Raw genomic sequence first — 24,069 nt, forward strand, 5'->3', positions numbered from 1 at the left:
GTGATGATTATGAAAACTTTTCAAATGCACCAATTTAATAAAAATCAAACTTTAAATTTTTACAAGAAATTACATAGAAAACTTTATGATAATCAAAATTATTATTCAACTTGACAAAGATTCGCATTTTTAAACATTTTAAACAACTGCGAGTTGTTACAAATGGTAAAATTTTGAACCCCTGTTGTAATAGTTGCATTTATGAGCACAGATGTGTGTTGCACCTCACTTTAGAGCAGATCTGCAGCAGAGCAGCTGCTTCTCCTGGGAATATGATTCATAACTTTTCTAGTTGTTTGACAAAGTCACCGTGCTCGTAAAATAAAAACAGTGCTCTGGGATTTCTAAAATAGCTCAGGACCAATTTTAGAGCACAGCTTAATCATAACACAGATGAAAGTCAAAACAATTACAAATTGTAAAACTAAGCACTGTCACTGATCTGTACCAGGTGATACCACAGAAAGAATGAGGATAAAGCAGCACCATATAATCCGCAAAGGGAACATGTATGTTGGCAACTTTTGTGACAGCTCATGTTACCACACAGCCTTTGCAGTTAAGTGTGCAACCTTTCTATTTCCTCATTCTTGTCATTCTTTCTCTGAATGCAACTCCTACAGGATGTTATAAATATTACATTTGCAGAGAATCTACTTGAAATATATATTTTTAAAAGAATATTTGACGTTCGTGAGGGAAATAATTTTGATCGCTTTTGCACTGGAACAAATCATCCTTTGAGGAGGGTCATGCAGATTTCACTTATGGGTCGTTTTTAATGTTAAAGGAACTAGTTTTGCAATATATTTCTATAACAACAATGTGGAATAAATGGTGTATAAATGCTATCTTTGTTTAGAGTAAATAGGATTTTTGATGTGACACAGGCCTTAAAGGCACTACTCAGTGGTACTGTATCTTAAGAACAAAATTACCTTTGTTTATATGTCCACATATGTAAGCAGTTGTCTAACAGGAAATGAACTCGTGTTTTTAATTAATTAAATTTAATTGGTTAAGCTTTAGCTACTCTTTTAAAGTCATTTTTCACTTTAAAAGTGACGGTTTCAGAGCATTGTTGAAGAAATTATCACTTTATTATCAATGCAAAAACACATTGAAATTTATTTTATATAACATTCCTCATAGACAATATTTCTGTCTTTATTTGACAGACTTTTCCCACATTGATTTAGTCACTTATTACATTGGCAGGAAGCTATTATTAGTAAGAGTAAGGTGAACGACACAACATCCCCACGATTGACTCATAGGTAAATATTTAACTGAGTTGACTTTTATTTATTTAGTTTTTTTTCCTTTTTGAACATGTTAAGAAAAATCTTAAGGTGATTAATATTCTGTTGTAGTGATACAAAGCCAAACAAAAAATAATCTGATAAATAAAAAAGGTGTAATTTATTAATCCAATTTGCTTTTTAGTAGACTCAATAAATTTCCCAAGGATATAAAAGAATGAAAAAAAATTAAAATATTAATTAATTTCTAAAATGTGTAGTTTAATGACTTTATAATCATAAAGTATTTTTCTAAAACGTTTTTCCATCAATGTAAATTAAAGTTATCTTCAAATCTCAAATAAATGTAAAAACATATTGTAAATCTGCACAGAAAAGCTAAAATCAAGCCCTTATTATTACTGATAGAAATAGGAATGAGTACCAGGCTCTCATGTGGACAGACAATACACAAGGGATTGGAGGCGGAGTCCTCATCGAAGCCCCGCCCACTTGTAATTACCAGTGACGTAATCGGCTTCGACGGTGATGGGATCTCGAGCGAGCACTGGTGAGTTTCTCCCAAACCAATAAAATCTCTCAATTCTGCTTTGTCATTTGAACAGGGAAGTAGGCAGCCCTCAAATCTAAAACAAACGCCCGGTTCGGCTGTCAGCCCAGTCTGCACTCAGGCTGCGTTCCGTTTCCGACTCTCTCCTCGCGGCTTAACCGGCAGTTTGTCCCCGTTGCAGACTGTGAGTAGCCGCAGAATTCTCTGTTTAACTTTGTGGCTGTTTTTGTTCTTTAGCTCGGCGTAAGCTAGTGGCTTTTAATTAGCCACAAACATGTTCGTGTTTTCTCACGCCAGCTGCGAAGCTTTGACCGAATACTTCCCCAAAGAGCCCCAACATTAGCATATCCGGGCTTCTTCATCTTCATGTATTCTAGCAAGCACGCGCGAATATTAGTTAGCTTAAATGTTGTTTTCGGAGATGTTAGCTAAATGCTCCTAGCTTTGTCCCGGTGTTAAGCGGGGAGGTTTAGGCGTCTAAACGCTGGAATTAGGAAGGATTGGACTAATAACATTACCGTGTTGTGGCGAATGAGCTATTTTTGGGGTGCAGCTGAGGCCATCTGCCCCAAAAAATAAACAAACTAACAACAAATGCATAAATATGATGAGCAAGGCCGGAATGTTACTTAATTCTGAGTAACAAGCTCCTCCTGAGTGGGTTTGGCAGGAACGAGTTTCATAAGAAATCCAGTTAAACTTTTCCTCATATGTTTGCTTCAGTGTTTTGATGGTAATATTACAAACTCATCAATGCTTATTAGTTCATTTATTTATTTATTTTTCTCAAACTGCAGTTTTTTAGACTAAGAGTTGTAGCGTTCTTTTTTCTTTCTTTCTTTTTTTTTTTTACTATGCACTTGTTAACATTTTTTTTAGCAAAAGATTGTATTGCCAAAGACATTTATTTTATTGCACCTTTTTGTTACATTAAAAATGCTTTTGTTTACAATAATTAACAGGAAATTTTATTTAAATAAGTGGAGCAACAAAATTGTGTGTTTTTCTTTATTTAAAACTACATTTTTGAACATAACTAATTGATTTCAAGCAGCAGTACTGTAGGTAAAACATGAAACGGGTGGGTTGAAAGAACTAGCAATGAAAGAGTTAAATAATTCCTTCTGGATTCTTTGAATTCCTTTCATCAGGAGGAGAAGAAGGAAAACGCACAAACGAACAATGGACTGATACACAGATTTCCAGCCATGATAATACATTTATAATTTTAAAATCTTTGTTTTTAGGAAGAATGGAGGTCAGAAACTTTTAAATGAACCCAACCACTCTCTCATGAATTAAAAAAAGAATTATCAGGTTTGAGTGTTGACTTTATAAATCCATTTAATGTTTATTTTTCTTGGGGGTCAAGATCAGGTACAAGTGTGAACACAGCTGTTATGAGGATTTTCATGTAATCCAGTTTCCTTGAATGTCAAAAATGCATTGTTTATTCCAAAATAATAGTAGCATTTTTAGAGACACTGTGACATTAAAGGAAATTGGTAATCCTTTAAGGTTTTTAAAATTTGAGTGTGATGTTTTTGTTAGCTTGACGGCACAAAGTAAAAATCTATTTTCTAGGAACCTTCAAGGGATAGACATTTACATCAGTTACTCCTCGTGTGCAACAGTTTATGCAGCTCTGCACAAACATTTTCCACTTGTATGAGCTAAAACTCCTCTAAAGCTATGATGCATTTGATTGATCTTTGTCATCCTTAGTTCTAGAGAACCAGCTGCAAAGCACAAAAGGATGTGAGAGCCCAGCTGCAGGTGCTGAGGGTCTGATCTTAACATCACAGACCAGCCAGCAATTACACACAGATCACCAAAAGAGTAATCACCATTACTGCTCTGTAATTGTTCTGTAGTGCCGATTTAATTTTTTAGTGTCTGGTATAGGTGTTGTTTCGTGGAGGAGTCGATGTTATTTGCTCTCAGGATTGATCATTATTTTCTCAAACATGTTTTTTTATTTTCTTTTTTTAGAGAAAATGAGTGGCCTTCCCCTCTCTCGCTCTGAAGTGTTTGGGGAACTGAGGAAGGAGCTTTACGAAGATGAGGAGTTCCACCAGTCAGACGTCCACATCTTCATTATCATGGGAGCATCGGTGAGCACTCAGTGGTTCAAAGCAAAAACACTTTTTAGTTTTGGGATGTTGACAGTGTGAACCAATAACCGTTGGCTGTCGTTTCTGAGAAAGCATGTGGAAATTTAAGAGAGCGATGCAGTAATAGCTTAGCATGTGATTAACAGTGGTCTGATTTTCACAAGGTCTGCTTTCAAAAGCCTCTTTGTTCCTCTTTGAACATCACTGCAGCCAAATCGATCTGGACATTTCAAAACATTTTGTTTGTTCATTGCAAACAGAGTGGGGGAAAAAAGGATTTGTACATTTGCATATTACAGTATGCAAACCTTGATCTAATAATATAGCTTATTTGCTTCTTCAAAGCCTCATGTGATCAAAGCGTTAAAGTCCCACTCCATTCCTGCTTTTTCTGTGGTAAAAGAATTCTATGTGTTTGTTCTTAAATTATAATTATGCCATTTTTAGATAAAATCAAACAAACTTGTCATTTTGTCGGACATAGTTTTTTGCAGAGAGGCAGGAGTTCATTAGAAATTTGCCTCAAATTTGTGGGCGGGACTATTGGCGTAGAGTAAGCCCACCCCCACTTCCCATCATCAATCTGTTTACACAACCCAACGCAACAAAAAGGGCGAGCAGTGTTGGAACTCTCCAGCCCTACAGCTTAGAGTTTGATGGGATGAGGAAAACAGAGACGTACACGGATCTATTTGTCTGCAAGTGGATGCATCAGAACGGGACGAGAGTGGCCTTCTGATTGTTGCTCTTACATTACTGCTACAACCTAGTTTAAACAGCACTTTTTCATCTGCAACCATATGAATAAAGAAATACTCAGAATTACAATAATAAGTTTAATTTCCTTTTATTATAAATATGTCACATAAAAACATCTTCATCTGAGTAGGACTTTAACATGCTTCCATCTAAAACTCTGTATATGATCCATTTAAAAGAACATTTGTTTCCTCATACTTTTCAGCTGAGGGGCAAACAAGAGATATTTTAAAGCATTTCCTTATTTCTTTCCTGCACTCTATTGCACAGGATTGGCACAAACTGACTTCTCCTTCTGCTTTTTTAAGTTTTCAAATAAAGTGAATCGTCTTTTAAAGATGCTCTTTTTTATATGCATGATAAGGCAATGTATCATGTGAAAATAACCCAACTTTACTCCATTTTTTATTTTTTTTTACTTTTAAACAGCGGTTCACCGCTTTAACCCCCCTCGCACCTTTTTTTCTTTCTGCTCTTTGTCGTACAATTTTTGCAGAGTCATGTTCCGTCAGCACTTTTCTTTCAGAGCAGTCTGTATGCAGGTCAAGGGAAGGGCTGGTCCGGCTTCAGCCCGTGCTCTGTCTGTTTGATTGATACAAACTGCATGTGGGGGAAACGGAGGATGAAGTTTAGCGTTCTCACTTGGAGAGGCTTTTATTTAACCTTAAATGTGTAACCCTGAGTGACTGTTACAAAGCGCTAAAAGTTAACTTTTTCTGATTAACTTTTCTAATTTCTAATAGGAGTCTCTCAGCCTTTAACAAAGTGACAGGGTTAGAAACTGGGAACCTCCCAGATGAGGATTAGACTGTAACGGCTGATAAGACCCAACTAAGCTTGTCAGATTGTAGTAAAGGCCAACAGCAAAGCTGTTATGGAAGTTAATCTTTAATTAATAATTCCTCATGAAGTCCTGCCCTTTTTATAGTTTATATTTGTTATAAAACACAGGTAACCTCAGGTTTCTGCATACTTTCCCAGCACTGATACACAAAGCCTTTTGTGCTGTGGACCAAACTCTGACTGTTGCACCACAGCAGGTTCTTCAAGTACTTGGTTTAAGGAAGTATTCTCACTAGTTTACTTTCTCAGGAGTTACTTGTCTGACCAACCTGTTTTCTGCTTCATTGTTGTTTGAGTCAGAAAGTGACCTTTCTAACACAAGCTGCTGCCTTTGCACTTGTAGGGGGATCTGGCAAAGAAAAAGATCTACCCAACTCTATGGTGAGCGAAGTTTAGTTGAAAAAGTTTGATGAATTCTTTTGAGATGAGTATGATGAATGAATCAAATACTCCTCTGTTTGCAGGTGGTTGTTCAGAGACGGACTCCTCCCTGAACAGACCTTTTTTGTTGGCTTCGCGCGCTCTGACTTGACCGTCGACGCCATACGGACAGCATGCCTGCCACACATGAAGGTAAAAACATTCGTGCAAATCGCACATTTTTGATTCCTCTTTTACAGTCGTGTGAACGGTGACCTCCTCTGTCCCAGGTGACGGACTCGGAAGCAGACCGGCTGTCGGTCTTCTTCAGCAGGAACTCGTACATCAGTGGGAAATATGCCGACGAGAGTTCCTTCTCCAAGCTCAACTCGCACATCCAGTCTCTCCCTGGAGGAAGCGAGGCGAACCGACTCTTCTACCTGGCCCTACCGCCCACCGTCTACCACGACGTGACCAAAAACCTCAAACTGCAATGCATGAGCACCAAGTGAGTCCCAAATCTCCTCCGCTGCTTCCGATTTTTCACAGTAACAGGATGTTCTGCTGTCTGATTGGTGCATCAATAAACCCCTTTTAATGAATGATCTATTTGAACTCTCTGGTCAGATGCTCAAATGTTTGTAATTCTGCCAAATGTTGATTAATGAGGCCGTCTGTGGGAGCTCATGTGTTGCTGCTCTGTTTTGTTTTAGGGGCTGGAACAGGGTGATCGTAGAGAAACCGTTTGGACACGATCTTCAGAGCTCGGAGGAGCTCTCCTCCCATCTTTCTTCTCTTTTTGCCGAAGATCAGATTTACCGCATAGATCATTATCTGGGCAAAGAAATGGTGCAGAATCTCATGGTGCTCAGGTAAGATTTCTCTGGTCACATATCTTCATTACGTTTGTTTTTCTTCAAGCGAAAACAGAGATCTGTCTATTTTTAAGTTCATGCTGTTGATTTAAGAGGATTTCAAGGAGGTTCCACTTCATTTTCAGATGGCCTCTGATTTAAAAAATAAAACCTCCTTGAACGTGACACGACAGAAAGAGTAGTTGGCTTCTAACCAAAAAACCAGAGCAAAGATAAATGTTTGAGCGTGTGATCATGAACAGCTGTACTGTTGCCTCCATCCCGCTGAGTGAGAAAACAATCATTTGGTGTCCGCTGCAGGTTTGGAAACCGGATCTTTGGGCCGATTTGGAACCGAGACAGCGTTGCCTGCGTCGTTCTTACCTTCAAAGAACCGTTTGGAACTCAGGGGCGAGGAGGCTACTTTGATGATTTTGGCATCATCCGGTGAGAAAAAAAAATCATTTTAAAGCTTGATGACTTTGCCACATATGCATAAAATGGAATTAAATCAACTTCCTGTCTTAAAGGGTTAGTAATGGGTTTGTGGGTCATTTTCGGTGTTTACTGTATTTCGCCTTATATTTACCATTTCCAAATGTTTTGGCGTGTTTTGAGCAAGAAATATTGAAATAAAACGGCATTTTCGCGGCCTAATTTGGCAAACCTGTCTCTTCCGGGTGAAAAGCTCCGTTTTGGTCACGTGGTGCGTGTGACGTCACAAGGGTCTACATAGCAAGATGGCTTCTCCTTTGCGTGTCGGAGCTAGCGATAGCGGCGATATTTCAAGGTCCACAATTCTGTCTTCAGACTCAGATTGTGGAAACATTTGTTCTGAAAGTGACGCTGATTCAGAGGCGCCGGGTGTTTGTCCTTTGAGGACTGTAAAGCCCTATCAATTTGAGCCGGCAGCGCGTAGAGTAAGAGCTCACTATTTGGCAATGACACTGACAGTGACGCTGAGAATGCCGATGAAACCGAAAGCTGTCTGTTTATCAGAGCCATGCTCGAAGCTGGAAGACGTGGAGCATCTCGTGAAGCTTTATTTACAGATCGGAACCTTTTGGCGACTCTAAATCAAAACATCAATGACGCTGACTATCTGGGTCGGTAATGCAGAGTTTCATATGCAAAATAAAGAGCTTAGAGACATGTTTGCAGGACCGTCCGCCAGTTTATTATTTATTTAATCACTTTATTCACGTACCTAGAAGCTCTTTCACCATCTGCTGCATGTCTCTGACGTGCGCAGAAAAAAAAGGAGAACGTAAACAGGATGTAAACAGTTCTCCGTACGCCCCGTTCTCCACGTGAATCGTCCCGTTTCAACACACAACAACAACAGCGGATGACAACAGTCTGTCACGTTAGCTAAGTACACGGAAAATTCCGAAAACGATTCCTCTTCAGACGAAAGCATCACACAGAAATGAATGAGATCTGATCTTTCACGGAGGAAGAAATGACTGGTGGACAGCTGTGAGTGTTGATGGTTTCATCAATGGATCTGCAGAGATCCTGCAAGCCACCATCAATGATTAATATACTGCAAATCCAACAAAGAACCTTCCAAACATGTGCAATGTTTTAAACATTCAGTTTACATGTTGAAATCAGAAGCTTTTCACAGTTTAGTCGGTCTGATTCTGCTCACAGTGTTCATTCACAATAGGCTCATTTCGATTGTAAATCCCGTAAATTTACGACTTTAAAAATCATAATTTTAATTTTTTTTTTTTTTTTGTGGCCCTAATACTCCGTCGGACCATAACAACGATGTTTATAGAATTCAACTTTGCCGCAGCGCACACACATACATGTATCTGCAGACACCCTGGGTCCGCCTGCATTCTGCTGCTGGCGCTGTCTCACTCACATGACGTCAACGCGTCACGTGACCCAAATCGAGCCGTTTCTGAAGCAGGGCGAAATGCGAGTGTGATTTGTCGTTGATTTTGTCAAATTTTACAAAAACCTGCGTTTGTCAACGGTAATTGTTATTTTTGATACATTAGAACATATGGAATATATTTGTCCCAGGCCATTACTAACCCTTTAAGGTTTTTCACATTAATAGACAGGGTTTGCAAAATATCTCCATAGAATCTTAATTTATTGAAAGTTGATAATATAAGTGAATTGTAGATGTTTTTTTTGCATATTAAATATAGGTTTCCAAGTTTTTCCAGTACTATCAGAAAATCTAGTTTTAATTTGAACTGTCGTTTGGTTTTCATGTGACCACCTGCTCCCTTTGTTGCGATCAGAGATGTCATGCAGAACCACTTACTCCAGATGCTCTGCCTGGTTGCCATGGAGAAACCAGCCTCCACAAGCTCGGATGATGTGAGAGATGAAAAGGTAGATGGAACGAGCCTCTTTTCATGTTCTCTAATGGGACAGATCGGAGGTTTTTGATGTATTGCTGCATGTGTTTTCTCTTGTAGGTGAAGGTGTTGAAGTGCATCGCTCCAGTGACCATGTCTGATGTGGTGCTGGGTCAATACATGGGCAATCCGGACGGCGAGGGAGAAGCCAAACTGGGTTATCTGGACGACCCCACAGTACCTAAAGGATCCACTCAGGCTACGTTCGCCACTGCTGTGCTTTATGTGCACAACGAACGCTGGGACGGTAAAAACATAAACCTGCAGTTTATCTAGTGCTGCTTCAGACTTCAAAAACGTGTTTCTGCATCAGGCGTTCCGTTCATCCTTCGCTGTGGAAAGGCTCTAAATGAGAGGAAAGCCGAGGTGCGGCTGCAGTTCACAGACGTCCCAGGAGACATTTTTGGAAACCAGTGTCAGAGGAACGAGCTCGTTGTTCGAGTGCAGCCCAACGAGGCCATCTACGCTAAAATGATGAGCAAGAAACCCGGCGTTTACTTCAGCCCAGAAGAGACGGAGCTGGACCTCACGTACAAGAGCAGATACAAGGTAAACTTTAATGTCCAACAAGAAAAACTGACAACTTTTGTGAGTAGGTGAAGTAATTCTGTCAAACTTCTCAGGATGTGAAGCTTCCAGACGCGTACGAACGCCTCATCCTGGATGTCTTCTGCGGGAGTCAGATGCATTTCGTACGCAGGTCAGTTAGTTCTCGCCGTCACTACATGACAGCACAGAGCTCTGTCTCAGAATTCCACCTGCAGTTCCTCTTCCTGTTCTTCCTGACATTTATCAAACTGCTGTTGTGTGCAGTGATGAACTGAGAGAAGCATGGCGGATATTCACTCCTCTGCTTCATCAGATAGACAAAGAGAAGCCAAAACCCATTCCTTACAAATACGGAAGGTAAGACACTCTTGTTTTTTTTTTTTTTATTATTATATATCTTTCCAAACTTAATATTTTCTTTCACTTTTTTGCAGCCGAGGCCCCGCAGAAGCAGATGAGCTTGTACAGAGAGTTGGGTTTCGCTATGACGGCACTTATAAATGGGTGAACCCCCATAAACTTTAAGTGGTGATAAGATCAGGAAGTGGGGAGGTAGTGGGGTTAGCGAGCTAGCATGTTCCAACACCTGAGTGTCTTTGAGGATGGTAGTGTTTCCACTGTGTGGATCCATCAAGCAGCAAAAAGAGAACTTAAAAAATGTATTCTCAGGTAACTCATTCATTCGAGCTCCTTCATCAAACATTTGATGTTTACACAGCAATTATGTTTTTCATACATTCCTGGAAATTTTAAGGAAATGTTGTGGAGTGACCCCCCAAAAAAGGAAATATTGTTTGAATTGTTTTTCCAGGAATCAGAGGATGGGGGACAAAAACAGGCTTTGTCATGATTAGGAAAGACGAACCAAAGAATGTAATGAAACAGCAGAGATGAATAGTAAGTGGGATTTACCAAGTAGCACTTAGAACCTTGAATGTAACACAAGGATGTGTTCACTGCATTACAGGACTCCTTTTGCATTGTCTTTTTTTCTTCCATTCCAAGAGCCGAGAACTGTTGAACTGTTTGTGTAAAGTAACAGTTTTTTTTTTAATTCATTCCAAAATAGTCTTAAATGTTCTGGAAATATTACAGATTTTATCAGCTTTCCTTCAAGCGCTATTTTTTTTAGTTAGATTTCCCTTTCAGAAACTGTATTTCATATTTCAATAAAGCCAGAGAACATCTACGTTGGTGATTTTATTTGCGATTGCACTCATGTTAAAGTAGCCAAACTTGCCCCATTTGTAATAAACTAGATTTGCTTAAGAGTGTTGCTTCATCCAGACTGTATTAAAAGTTTTTCTAACGAAAATGATATCCACTAATGTCACATTAAAGCAGGGGTGTCAAACATGGGGGGAAAAAAAGCAAGATTGTAGCTCATTCCTGTGGCGACTTTTGGTTCTTTTAAAGTAATAGCTGCAATGTACAATTCAGCCACTAGGTGGAGCAAAAAACAAATACTGTCATAAGAGATAAAGAAATAAACAGCATTTCTTTACAAGCACGTGCCACATTTGGGTAAGATGCAGTTTGGTTCTTGGTCAGCCTCACCGCTGAAAACAGAAGCTACAGATAAGTTGACCATAGGTTGTTTTATGTTACTGGTCCGGCCCACTTGAGATCAGACGGGTTGAACCAAAATTAGTTTGACACCCCAGCATTAAAGAATTACACCCCTGCATTAATGAACACAATAAAATGTCAAGAAAAACGAGAAACATTTAATTCTTGAATCAATTTAATCCAGACGGATCCAGATTATGCTGAACTCCTATTGGAGTAGACCTGTGCGTATGCAGAATCACAGTAACAAACATTTAATGAATAATTCTGTTACATTTGGATCATCTTCATCAGTTTGGCAACTGGAGCTTAGCAGCTTCCCAAAATGCATTGCAGTTTTTAAACAGTTAAATATCTGCTCTACAACACTACACTGTAGCTGGGAGTTGGAAGTCAAAAATAAAAGTAGTTTAGTTGCTGGTTTGATTACAAAAACTAACATGCAGTTTAAGGCACATTACCTTTACATTAAATATGGTTATGCATTTAAAATGATGCTTCTTTACAGTAAAGAAACATCAGAATCAAGATGAGGTACTGCTCCTGATGATCAGACATCTGAGTGTTCAGTGGACGGTAGCATTAGGACCGCATCAACAATGTTTCTCTACTAATTCAGTATTTGTTACTTCATAAACATGATGGCAGTCAATGTGGAGGAAATTTCCAAATTATTACTAAGATTAAAAGACAAAACACCAAATGTGGATGCTGTCATAATTTTAGAAGTATAAAAGGTCTAAAAAGTTTTTCTTCTGGAACCGGAGCAAAAACCCGTGTGATTAAATGGAAGCCGAGCCCTTGTTCTCTGACCTCAAAGTGGGCTCATAAGTTGGAGATGTCAAGTCGCCCGGCAGCTGTGTCCTCCTCCGTTCACTCATGGCAGCAAACTGTAAAGTGGTCATGTTTCCCCATGAAGGAAGCTCTCCCTCTACATGTGCTCGGGGTGGTTCTGCAAACAGCTGATGAACTCTGTGACCGGATGGCCCTGGAAGCAGATCTGATACACCGCGTTGAACAAGGGGAACCTGCGGAAGGAGGAGGGCGTTAGTGGGCGTGGAAGTGGTCCCACCACCTGGAATGCTGTTCTGCTGCTTACTTGTCGATCATGTTTTTGTGTTTGAGGATGAGGTGGACCTCTGCTGCCGTCGCTGGGCCCTGCAGCTTCTGACCATTCAGCATCTCTTTCTCCAGCTCCTCGATGGACTGAGCGAAATTGGAAGGTGTTACTTTTTGAAAAACGTTTTTAAGTCCCCATGACAAATTTTATTTAAAAAAAAGAAGCTCTCAGGAGTGTTTTAATTACGATTATGAAGTTTTTAACCAAAATCCCACAACCTAAATGTCTTAAGACATTTTTCATGTTAATCTGAAGCCTGTTTCCAAAATCTCCTCTGAGGGGGCGTGGCTCTTGGAGCTGAGTTGAGCAGTCTATTAGCAAGTTAAACGTTTTGCAAATAGCTTTTGCATCTTCAGCAATAAACATTCACATTTACACAAACATTTGTTCTCCTTCATAATAAAAATGCCACACTTACATGTTAAAAACTCAAAAGACATGGTTTTCATCAGAGGGAGACTTTAAAGGTTTCACCTTTCCAGTCTTCACGAAAGCCTCCGCCACCCTACGGTTGCGCCCGCCGTAGCAGGTGGTTATGAGATCGGCCACGCCGCAGCTTTCCAGGAAGGTTGCGGAGGACACGGGTCCGGCGGTGCAGAAGATGCGGGCGAAGGCGATCATCTCCATCAAGCCCAGACGGATCACGGCTGCTTTGGTGTTGTCCCCGAAGCCCAAGCCATCGCAGAAGCCTGCACCTACCGCGACGATGTTCTGGCGGGGAACACGGAGGCTGTTAGGAGCTCCGGAATAATCTGCTCCGTCGCACTTTGGAGATTATCATCCGTTCCCACACGATAATCTCGGTTTATTGCTGTTCCAGGAGCTCACCTTCAGAGCGCCGCAGATTTCCACCACGTCAAGTTCTTCCACTACAGTCACTCTGAAGTTCTTGGTCTGCATGAGCTCCTTCAGAAGAGATCCGTGGTTCTTGTTTTTACAGCCTAGAAATGAGCAAACATCAATCCTGTGCACAAACAGTCTAATGAAGAAAGCAAATATGCACACAAAGGAGAAATTAGAGCAAAGATTAAACACTGACCCCCACACTATGAGATTAAGCCTGCATATTTGGATTTTCAGTTTCTATTTAAAACGAGGACACGGCGTTCCCTCTCCCAAAACAAAAGATCCCGCTCAGAGCTGTGACTATCTCACCAATCGTTGTCTCGCAAAACTTCTCGTCTGCAACCTCATTGGCAATGTTGGCCCCCATCAGCACGCTCATCGCGATGCCGAGCTTCTCCTGGATAACGTCCGAAATGAGTTTGAGTCCGTCAGGGCCCTCGTCTACGCCCTGCAGGGGTGGAAACGTGAGGAGGTTAGCAGCTGGCTCAGAAACGACAAGAAAAGTAAAAAAAGCAGACCTTAATGAGGGATATTCCCAGGGCGTCACTTTTAATCTTGCCCTTCATGGTGTCGCACACTTTACCGATGAACTGGTGAGGGATCACAAAGATCAGGATGTCTGCGTCTTTTGAGGCGTCCACCAGGTCTGGCACCGCCAGCTGAGAAGTGATGGAGGGAAGGGTAATTAAAGTCTAAATCAAGCACCGGCTTCAAGAGCATCCTCTCGGGAGCCGGGCCATTTACAGGCCACCAAAACGCCCTCCTCACCACGTTCTCCGGCAGTTTGTGTCCAGGAAGATACTTGACGTTCTCGTGGGTGGAGTTGATGATTTCCGTCAGCTTGCTGCCGTTCACCATCTCCTCAAACACCCACATTTTCACCGTGTTGTCAAACTTTGGATTGTGAGCGGCATTGGTCCCCACGATCTTGGCGATGGCGGAGCCCCTGTGGTGTTAGAGGTGACAGGCGGCGGTCTCATTTATAAGGTTTGAAGTTCAGTCACACATTTATGGCTCTTCTTTGATCTATCTGTAGAAAAAAACGGCATGCTGCCAACAAAACTCTCTTTATTGTTGCACCTGCACGACTCAATTGAGACTAAAGTCTTTGATAAATCCAGAAATTACATCTAGTTACTAAAAAACTTTATTAGTATGTAAAGTGGACAGGTTTGTCAATAAAGTAATGAATGAAACAGTTTCAACAGCTAAAAAGATTAATAAAATACATTCTGCTCAGTTAAGAGAGTACAAATTAAAGCCGAATTCACAAATACATTTAAATGTGTCGTTTTAAATAGTTAAATATAAATTTAAGCATTGTAGGACGTCCATTTTGCTACATTTACTTGAATCTGCCAGATTTAAAGCGGATTTCCGGTGGAGCAGGTAAGCTAACATCAGCACATTTCGTAGCTAACTTCGAGGGCGCTTTAATCCCAGTGTTCCAGCCGGACATGCGGTCCGTTTCCCCGGGCTCACTGTGTCTCGTCGTGTGACTGAAACCGCAGAGTTTGTGTCAACCAAGCAGTCCGCAGCCGCGCGCACGAGCGGAGCGATATGGGCACCTCGCGCCCGTTGCTATGGAGAGTGTTGCTAGATAACGGCGCAGATATTATGGGGTGTTAGCATGAGCCGCTATGACAGGTCGTCACATTGACGCGCGTCCACTTGCCAGTTTCCAGAGCCCACGATGCAGACTTTCTTCGGAGCTGCCATGGTGAGGAGGTGAGGATGCGGGGGTAAAAGAGCGGAGGCGAAGCGGCGCTGACTGACTGCAGTGTTGTTACGCAACGACGGCGTGAATTTATTGGCCCATGTGAGAGGGGGGGACACCGGACCGCCCACTTGAGACGGCATCGTGCGCGCGCGGCCACGCGCTCGTGGAACAGAGGTCAGCAGATTCAAGGTAAGGGGGTCAAAGGTCAACTTTTATAGCGACGCAGTAGTATTTATCTTTTAAGGACTTTATGCAGTAAAACACAAAAGCACACAATGGAAAATAGAAAATAAAGCAATATAAATAAAAGAGAAACAACAATAGTCTGTAATTATTGTTTTAAAATCACGTAGATACCACACACTCAGAAGTACGAAAGAGGATTAGGGCCACAAAGAAAAAAAATAGAAAAGGTCTGACTTTAATGTCATAATTCTGAGATTAAAGTCAGAACTTTCCATGACTTTTTTTTAGATTAAAGTCAGAATTCTGCGAAAAACTGTCCAAATTGTGAGATTAAAGTCAGAATTCTGAGAAAAAAGTTAGGATTCAGAGATTTAGGTCAGAATTTTCCATGGTGTTTTTTTTGTAAACAAAGTTAGAATTCTGCGAAAAAGTCAGAATTCTGAGTTTAAAGTCATAATTTTCCTCAGTTATGGGTGATGGGAGTGGGGGGCGGCGTTACTTTGCAGCAATGGTTTCGGCCACAACTCAAGGGAATTTCTAAATAAACTCCTCCAGCTCTGCAGAATGTCCTAGAAAACAATTCCTTTTTTTAAGTAGATCAAAAGCAGATCGGAGTGGGACTTTAAATCATGTTTAGATCAAGTTTCTTTTGGAAAAGAAATGAAGAATACACAGATACATGAACATTGACGTCATTACCGAGGAATGCTATACATTAATCAAAGCAGTGTTTTGATATTTTATGTTTTTCAATACTATTTATGAAGATTTTATAATTTTTTTTACACAGCATTGTTTTATTTGATATATTATTTATTTGAATGTATATAGAGAACTGGATAGAGTGATTGTGACATCACACATTGAAAATGACTTACACCCGGTTTGAACCGAATGAAGTAAATTCAGTTGACATTTTTTAACTAAATGCCCGTCGCCATGAACTATTCTTTAGTAATCCATGTTTGGTCAGTGTCAGTCTTAGTCTACATTTCTATTGCAACCATTCTCTACAATCAGAAGTGTTAGAATGTTAGAAGGACACACCCCTTCCACTGAAAGCGGGCTCTGGAGAATCTGTCAATGAAACGCTTCGAACAAATATAACGACGGTAAAAGCTGTTTCTTTTATCAGAAGATACTTCCTGTTTGGAACGCAAGGTTCAGTTCTCTATATACAGTCAACATTTACAACTATATACAGTCAATTCACCAACTTCCTAAAGAGAAGAAAACTTATTTTAAAAAGTGTTCTATTAATGTACATCATATTCACATTACACAATGATAAATGGTATTTGTAAGTTTACATTTATGAACTAAATTAATAAATGCAAATTTCTGTGATTGCTGCAAAAAAGAATCTTATAATATTTGTTAAACAGACTAGTTTATATTCTAGTTCATGAACTGCATTGAGACAATGTCGTTGAAAGTGACATTTAATAAATAGTAATAATTGTTTGTAATTAATGACATGATTTCACGCAAACACATTTGGCCAAATAAACAGTCCCGATACAGATATCTGCCCTAAAATAACTTTCTTCTCATCTCCAAAGGTGCAGTCTGTTTAGGTCTCATTTTCTGAGCAACAAAGCCAGGATGTTAACATTCAAAGAGACCACAGAGAGCAAACATTTGCTCCAGTGGGCTCAAACAGAAGCAGACCTTGTTGCATAAGAGTCACACAGGAAGGAACGAGCTCAGCAGTCTGGTTTCTGAGAGCAGAAATCCATTTTTTTTTTTTTTTTTTAGATGAGGTCACGATTTTGTCTTCACCGCAGACTCAGTCACATTTTAATGAGCCAAGACAACTTCCTTTTTTCTTCTTCTTTTTTAGAAAAGAAGCTGAATTCTCTCTTTTTCAGATGTGACATTGAAGAAACAAAAGTAAATATGTTGATCAAATAGTAACAGTAGCTCAAGTTTGATATATAGTATTGTCAGTCAAGTCTTTCATAACAAACAAACAAGTTTCCAAGTCTCTGGTTTAATGTATAGCCATGATAAGTGTTTTGCAGGGTGGTGTAGTGGTTAGCTCTTTCATCTCTTGGCGAGGAGGCCAATCCCAGTTTGAATGAGTGTGGAGTGCTCCTGATCTCTTTCTGCATGTGTGGGTTTTCTTTGGGCACTCAGCTTCCTGGAGTGTTTGTCCGAAAAAGAAAGCTTCACAGTTTGATTCTTGACTTTAAATTGTCCCTTGGTCACGAATGTGAGTGTGTGTGCGCTTCTGTGTGGTCCTTTGATGGGAGTGAACCCCACTTTCGCTCCACAAGCTGGGATAGGCTTCTGCAAAGGAAGGTTTGGAAATGGAAAATATATTGAAAATACAAATATATTTTTATATTTTATAGATTTTAAGTCTTTCCTGAATTTGTATTCTTTTTGCTAAGCTTTTAAAGATACTGGCAGTCTGTATTTCACCAGCTGATGTCTGTTTCATGGTGTTTTGTCTTTTTTTTTTACTGTTTTACTGAGCTCATCATATTTTTGTGTAATAATTATTCACTCCTTGTTATATTTAAAGGGCTATATTAAAAAAATGAATTCCAGTTTAATCTCCTTTATATACATAGATTGAAATTACACTTAAAAAGTGGTGTAGTCTAGTAGATTGTCAGGTATTTTTCAGCTCTGTAACATTCTCAATGAGTGTCTTAAAATTGGACATTTTTGGTATGGGCAAATATGTTCAATAATATAATTTCCAGCCAAGATGGCTGCCACTGCAGAGCTGAAAAACTGTCTTCAGATTCTTCATGGTTTGTACATTTCTTCATAGTCAGCGGTTCTAGTTGTCTCCTCTGACATTTAGTTGGATTAATGTTCATTTCTGGCTCCATTTGTCTCCTCTGGTGTTTGCAGTAAAATTATTCGATAGTTTAAAATCTGAACTGTATAAAAAAATCCAATATAACCTCTAAGCATCAATATAAATTCTGCATTGCACTCATCTCATATCTCAATATCATAAAAAAACTGGAGACTCGAGTCACGAAATAATGAAAAAAGCTGCATTTAGTTATTTAGTGTTTAATATAACAACTGCTGCAAGTCCATATTTCATGTTTACATTAACAGACTGAAACAGCATACTTTCTTCACAAGTAAAAATACAAAATTATTAACAAAGCAAAAAGAAAAAACTTTTGAACTTGTTTAAGGTTAAACAGCTTTGTGCAATGCACACGCAACAACCTGGCAGTTTATTTTCATGTTCTGAGAAGTATAGCTCTATAATAATAATAATATACCTTTAATAAATAAACTATCTGCAATGACTCAATACAGAAAACTGAGACACACGAGTAGCTTTTGCAAAGAAACTTTGACAACTATAACATCCGACAGACCGAACGATGCTAACACGGCAACTTTATTGCAACAAATCATTACAATATTTACATTAAATTACAGCCGATGAGATGATGGCGCTCGGTAGCCACAAAAACACTGCAACACATTCCAGTTTCCTGCTGAGATGAACGTAAAGCTCCGAGTTGAGTGGGTTCACTGCAACAGAACGTTGAAGATGGTTCCGCGTTTGAAACCGCGGTCAGAAAAAGGATCCGTTGAACATGCACCGGCAAAGCCAACACGTTCACCAATATCAGCTTCTGTTTGGCGCTAGCATCAGGCAACACAGCAGAGAAAGACACACACACACTCAGGCTCACAAAATACACAACAATATGCAGCCAGGCACAAGAAAAGATGAAGCGAATCAGTCAGAGCCGAAGAGGAACGGATGGAACGCATTTAAAGATGGCTGTCAGGCAAGCTACATGCACGTTGGAGTCCTGGAAGATGGAGAAAAGATTCAGCACATCTGCCCACAGTGATGGGAAAACCATGAAATGGAAATGTACATTTAAATATGATAAACAGTGTACCTGAAAATACTTAAAGAACCGCTTCGATGAAAACTGTGTTTTTGGTTGGGGTGTGTATTGGGAAGAGCCGATACGTGTCTCTGCTCTGCACAGTTTTGGTTCAGTACCCATCCCAAGTAAAAGCTAAGTAGTACACATCTCATGGAAACAAAAACAAACTTTTAACACAAGCTGGTTCTCGCGAGATCTTGTTGTTGTTTGGGTCGCGGGGTAGAGTTGTTCAGACGATCAGTGTACTGCTAACTAGTAGTTTGGTGGAAAAAATAAGTAAGACGCTGAAGGACGTCCATAAATAATTAATTAAATACTCTCTCCTCAGTATTTTAAATCGATATAAGTATCGCCAAATCGATTTCCCCCTACACCCTCAGTTTTTTGTGTTTTTAATAGTTTCTTGTCACATTTTTCTCATGATGGAGGGCATATATAAAGAAAATTAAAATTAAAACCAACTTTCTGAGTATTTTATTTATTCAAATGGTGAGTTAGGAGCAGATGAAGTTTGAAAAAGCTTGCAGCTGCTACATTCAAAGTAAAATCGGCGGGCTGCAAGCTTAATATTCCGCTCCATTCTGATGCATCCTCCTGTAGATAAATAGATCTTCTAACGTTCTCATTTTCCTTTTTACGTGCTGGCATTTGGATCAAAACTGTGCGACTGGATACCTCCATTTTTGTTGCACTGTTAATGTTATCTTGGGGTTGTGAGGGGCTGTAAGCTAGTGGGGGAGAATGTAAACAAAGAAATGATGGAAAAAAATCAAAGACCTTGAGAATCCAGTCTGGAAATCTGGAAAAATGACTTTTCTTTGTTGTTTTTCCTGCACTGACCTTTTATACACAATATTATAGGATTAAATGTGTTTTACAAAGTCATAATAACATTATTCTTTGTATTACAAACCCAACACTGGTCAACCTCCTTTTTAGGAATAAATATGTTTTTATTCTTCTTCACTGCAAATTTTTGTAAACATTAAAGAATTAGTTTTCAATATGATGTTTTAACTAATATTTCAAAGACATTTTTAATTTAACCCATAAGAACCCATGGTGACATCAGTGTAAAAATATCAGAAATGAGTTCTGTGATCCACATCATTTGATTTCCAAGGAGGGAGTAATCTTTAAGTTAAAGAAGTGTCTGTCCTCTTTAAGCACCAAATGAAATGAGCTTTGTCCTTTGATTGTTTCAGACTGAACATCCCTGCAGTAAGTTACTCAAAGGACAACATGAAACTTTGGACTCTCTGAGGACAGAGCTGATAAAGGCTTCCTCAATAAATTAAAAATGATACCAGTTGCAAACATGTAATGATGTGCACCTAAAATATTCACACTTATAGCTTATCGTTTTAAAATGCTTTCAGAGCCTTTAACTGCTTCTTCTGTGAACTGCAGTTATTAGTTTCCCCAAACTGGATTGCTATTTGGTTCCTGGTTTCTGTGGTTCTAATGAAGAAGCTGAGAGAAAAAAAACTCCTAAAATATGTTGATGAGATTCCAGGTTCTTAATGGACACTGTTCTGCTTGTTTTCCAACCATCCCAGGCAAACCTTTCTAAAGACACGGCAGACTCAGCACATTCTCCTCATATCTGTTCAATAACAGCAGCCTCAGTTTGAATGTTTTCCAATTCAGCCTGAAAACTGAAACCTTTTCTGACCATCAAAGCCAAGGATGAATGGCTCAGTTGGGTGCATGTAGGTCTGGCGCATGGGAAACCAGGGTTTGTTTCACAGGGGACGCCATGAGCGTCCTTAGGCAAGAACATTCACGCTACTGCATAACTAAGTAGCAACAGGGGGGATTTCCCTGTGCCGGTCCCCAGTCCAGATACCATACAGAGTTGTGTCAGGAGGGGCATCCGGCGTAAAGCTCTGCCAAACCCAAACGCTGTGGCAACGCATGAGGGGAACAACAAATCCAGCTGTGAGTGAAAGAGCAAGATTCGTTTCAACGATTCACACCAAGCCTCTCCTAACTGTGAGCACATGGTAATAAAGTGACAGACTAAATGCTAAAAAGGGAGCTTAAAAACTAGTATTCAGCATGTTCTTGCCTCGTATACATGGCTTGTGAGTCACTTTTTCAAAGTGTGGTTTCGTTCTGCACTCCTCTGTTTGGTGTTTTGACCGTGGTTTGAGTCCAATTTCAGTTACCTTAGAATCCAACTTCAGAGTGGGCGGGGCTGATTGTTGAATATGGATGTCTTCCTGTTTGTGGCACTTCTATCAGAACAACAATAAAAGAGTATATCAAGGCGACGGTAGTGCTGCTGAAATCAAATGCGTAAACATACTCAACCTGCAGTTGGTGTTGGTGAAGGCTCTGTGTGATTTCTGTTTTGGGGGAAAACATCAATTTGTGGTGTAACTTTCAACAAGCTGCAGTTTGATCATGTTGCAATCCAGGTGCAGGTGGAACCACAGCCTCAGGACAGTACGGTACGGTATCCCATAAGTCAGAGTAGAACAGAACTGTACAGGACTGCAAAGGGCTTCTGGGTAAGTGGCCAAACTTTGGCCCGCTTCCACTTCTGCTTTACTCTTTAGCTCAGCCGTCCTGGTTTTAATAATAAAAATGACCTTCTTGTTGTTGTTCCGTTTGCACGGCTCATGGGTTGTCTGTGGTTCCGTCCTCCTTGAGAGATGAGGTAGTACAGAGTATTGGCAGAACGCACTGAGATTAACAAGGGGAGACAGACTGAAGATGAAGATGGATGAATGAAAATAAAGAAAGTGTGATGGAAATAAACGAGCCAGTGTGGTGAGAGCATTTCTGCTGAAGAACAGTACTTCCACATAAAGCACGACTGAACTGACACACGACGAAAACCACAGAAATGCTGAGCACGCAATTCACTCATTCCCTTCATGCCCTGTTAACTGTTTCTGTCACCGTCCAGGAAAAGATGTTTTACAGATGACCATGCAGATTTTCCACCGCCACGACGTGTCGATAACAGCCGTCCACTCGTGGTGGATCACGTACTCACAAACCTCCACAAGGCACAGTCCCCTCACACATCCTCTGCTGCTGCAGCAGTCCACAAAGTCCTGGAGGAGGTCGCTGCTCAGGCGGCAGAGGCTCAGTGAAAGTTACTGACGTGACACTTGACATCATCTAAGCTCAGGACGGTTCCTTGGTCGGTGTTGTTGTGCTTCTTATCAGAGCAGCGACACAGCTTGTACTTTATCACCTAATTGGATTAGAAAAAAATAAAGTTAAAATGATATAAGTTTGTAATTATATTGTGAGGACTTCCTGTCTTCTCTATCTGATTACTTTGGTCACTCTAAATATGAAATACTTTATACAAGGGATGTCCCGATCCGATCAAGTGGTTGACGACTTGATCAGTATCGGATATTTCATTTATTATTATTATAATCAGCGCTTTATATTTAATTGTTATTATTCGGGATAAATACTCAACTTTGAGTCTGCCCGTCATGAACAGATCACATAATGTCATTGCCGTGAAACGCTGCAGAATACGGAGCAGCTCAAGCAGGATGCTAGCGCTGTAGTCAAGCTAGCTAGATGTTCGCAGATTCAGAATTCAGAGACTAATAACTCTTTTAAAATCACTTTAAACTGACAGCAAGTGTCTCTACTGGCTTGACCTAACACAAAAAACAACCTATAAAGACATTTCAACAGAAAATGAGGGTTTTTCACAGCTGCTAACTGTGCTAAGCTAAGTGCTAGCTCTGTGATTTAACTCCTTAAGACCCAAGCTGTTCTTTGATATGCCTGTTTCATTTCTCTGACAGAGAAATACAAATTAAGAAAATTAAATACTGTGGTAATAAAACTGAAAATTTGATGTCTTAAGAACTTGAAAAAAGAATCACTTAACCTTTAAAAAGAAAAAAAAACTAATAAATGGTTCTAATGATATCAGCTAGTCATGAACACTCATCATTCATGCTAAAACAAAGCAATCATTCATTTTTAGGAATTTTAAATGACTACAGGAATCACATTTAGTTAAAAATGTCCAATAGCTCCAAAGATATTAAAGCTAAAGTCACTAAACTTATAATTATCACTTATATAACAGGAACATAGTATTTTTTTTCCTAGTTTATATTTGCTGTATTTGTACTTGTTGATTGAAGCTACTTCACAGAAGTGTTCTATTTAAGTTTTTCATGATAAAAGAAGGTTAATGAAATATAAAAAAGGGACAACACAAATCTGTTTATTCAATTTGTTCATGTTTTAAATGTTTTACTAAAGTTTCTGATCGGGACTGGGTATCGACAAAATCGAATGACTCAGAATCGGATCTGGCCCCAAATAAACCTGATTGGGACATCCCTACTTTATACAGACATATTTGGCTGTTATTTCTTGTTCAATGAGGGCAAACTTGGCCTAAAACACGTGATGTAGACTCAGTTTGACATGCACTGGAAGTAAAACTTAAGGCAAGCGCCTTTGAGGGCAGATGTGGTCCAAAGGCTCAGAGAAAAAAAAATGCAGATTTGAGTCAACACCCTCTGTCAAGGTCAAGCTCAGAGCAAAGAATGTGCAGATATCTGCCATGTTTGAGTCAAACAGTCTGGGAGAGGAGCATTTTAAAATGGTTCACCTCATAAAGGTAGTCAAATATCTCCAGAATCGTCAGAATGCTCGCCCCGATGAAAAGCCCCATCTGACCGCCAATATCCCCTGGAAGAAAAATATAACGAAGAATAAAAGTTAGCATCTGGATTTTTATTCATCTAATGTTCATAAAGAGTTACCTAAAAGTCCAGCCACTTCGTATGCTTTCTTCTGTTCGATCGTTTCATAGTTGAGAGCTTCAAAAAAGATGTCCAATACGAGAATATTGTCTCTGCAAAGTCAAAATAAACAAGTAAAGATATTAATGCTCTATCATAGCATAAATCTGGTTAGAATGAATGAGAAATCAGACTCCAGTGATGAGTTTGGAACTAAAACAATTGCTTTTTCATGTACCGTATTTTCCGGACTATAAGTCGCGTTTTTTTTCATAGATTGAATGTCCCTGCGACTTATACTCCAGTGCGACTTATATA

General features: G+C 39.7%; 3 protein-coding genes and 1 long non-coding RNA gene across 10 annotated transcripts in view; 2 read left to right on the forward strand and 2 right to left on the reverse strand.

The window, feature by feature from the left end:
- The first annotated feature begins 1,708 nt into the window (after positions 1-1,708).
- Positions 1,709-10,947, forward strand: LOC112159374 (glucose-6-phosphate 1-dehydrogenase). 4 transcript variants are annotated; one of them, XM_024293413.2, is made up of 14 exons: positions 1,776-1,812; positions 3,538-3,651; positions 3,805-3,926; positions 5,872-5,909; positions 5,993-6,101; positions 6,179-6,396; positions 6,602-6,760; positions 7,064-7,189; positions 9,010-9,103; positions 9,190-9,376; positions 9,443-9,678; positions 9,753-9,829; positions 9,943-10,035; positions 10,113-10,947. In XM_024293413.2, exons 1-14 carry the CDS (start codon positions 1,791-1,793, stop codon positions 10,201-10,203), a joined length of 1,686 nt encoding a protein of 561 aa, XP_024149181.1. In that variant the 5' UTR covers positions 1,776-1,790; the 3' UTR covers positions 10,204-10,947. The 4 variants fall into 4 exon arrangements, with proteins under 4 accessions (XP_024149182.1, XP_024149181.1, XP_024149184.1 ...); XM_024293416.2 differs by lacking the exon at positions 1,776-1,812 and adding an exon at positions 1,819-1,996; XM_024293414.2 differs by lacking the exon at positions 3,538-3,651 and having other exon boundaries at positions 1,709-1,812.
- Positions 10,948-11,385: 438 nt separating this feature from the next.
- On the reverse strand, positions 11,386-15,088 carry LOC112159377 (glycerol-3-phosphate dehydrogenase [NAD(+)], cytoplasmic). The gene is made up of 8 exons (XM_024293419.1): positions 14,889-15,088; positions 13,982-14,159; positions 13,732-13,872; positions 13,523-13,661; positions 13,196-13,308; positions 12,842-13,078; positions 12,347-12,453; positions 11,386-12,275 (listed from the first exon to the last, which is right to left on the reverse strand). The coding sequence occupies exons 1-8, from the start codon at positions 15,071-15,073 to the stop codon at positions 12,179-12,181; spliced, it is 1,197 nt and encodes a 398-aa protein (XP_024149187.1). The 5' UTR covers positions 15,074-15,088; the 3' UTR covers positions 11,386-12,178.
- Positions 14,991-24,069, forward strand: part of LOC112159379 — a 51,146-nt gene continuing 42,067 nt past the window's right edge. For all 3 annotated transcript variants that reach the window (XR_002921470.2, XR_002921471.2, XR_002921469.2), the window contains exon 1: positions 14,991-15,122. This is a non-coding gene — a long non-coding RNA (uncharacterized LOC112159379). The remainder of the gene's footprint in view (positions 15,123-24,069) is intronic.
- LOC112159376 (acid-sensing ion channel 1) overlaps positions 19,410-24,069 on the reverse strand; it is a 71,618-nt gene continuing 66,958 nt past the window's right edge. For both annotated transcript variants that reach the window (XM_024293417.2, XM_024293418.2), the window contains exons 8-10: positions 23,773-23,864; positions 23,619-23,698; positions 19,410-22,217 (exon numbers count right to left, since the gene is read on the reverse strand). In XM_024293417.2, the coding sequence (XP_024149185.1) occupies positions 22,107-22,217; positions 23,619-23,698; positions 23,773-23,864 (283 nt within the window). In that variant the 3' untranslated portion in view covers positions 19,410-22,106. The remainder of the gene's footprint in view (positions 22,218-23,618; positions 23,699-23,772; positions 23,865-24,069) is intronic.

The sequence above is a fragment of the Oryzias melastigma genome, linkage group LG7 (assembly GCF_002922805.2).
Source record: "Oryzias melastigma strain HK-1 linkage group LG7, ASM292280v2, whole genome shotgun sequence".
Lineage (NCBI taxonomy): Eukaryota > Metazoa > Chordata > Actinopteri > Beloniformes > Adrianichthyidae > Oryzias > Oryzias melastigma.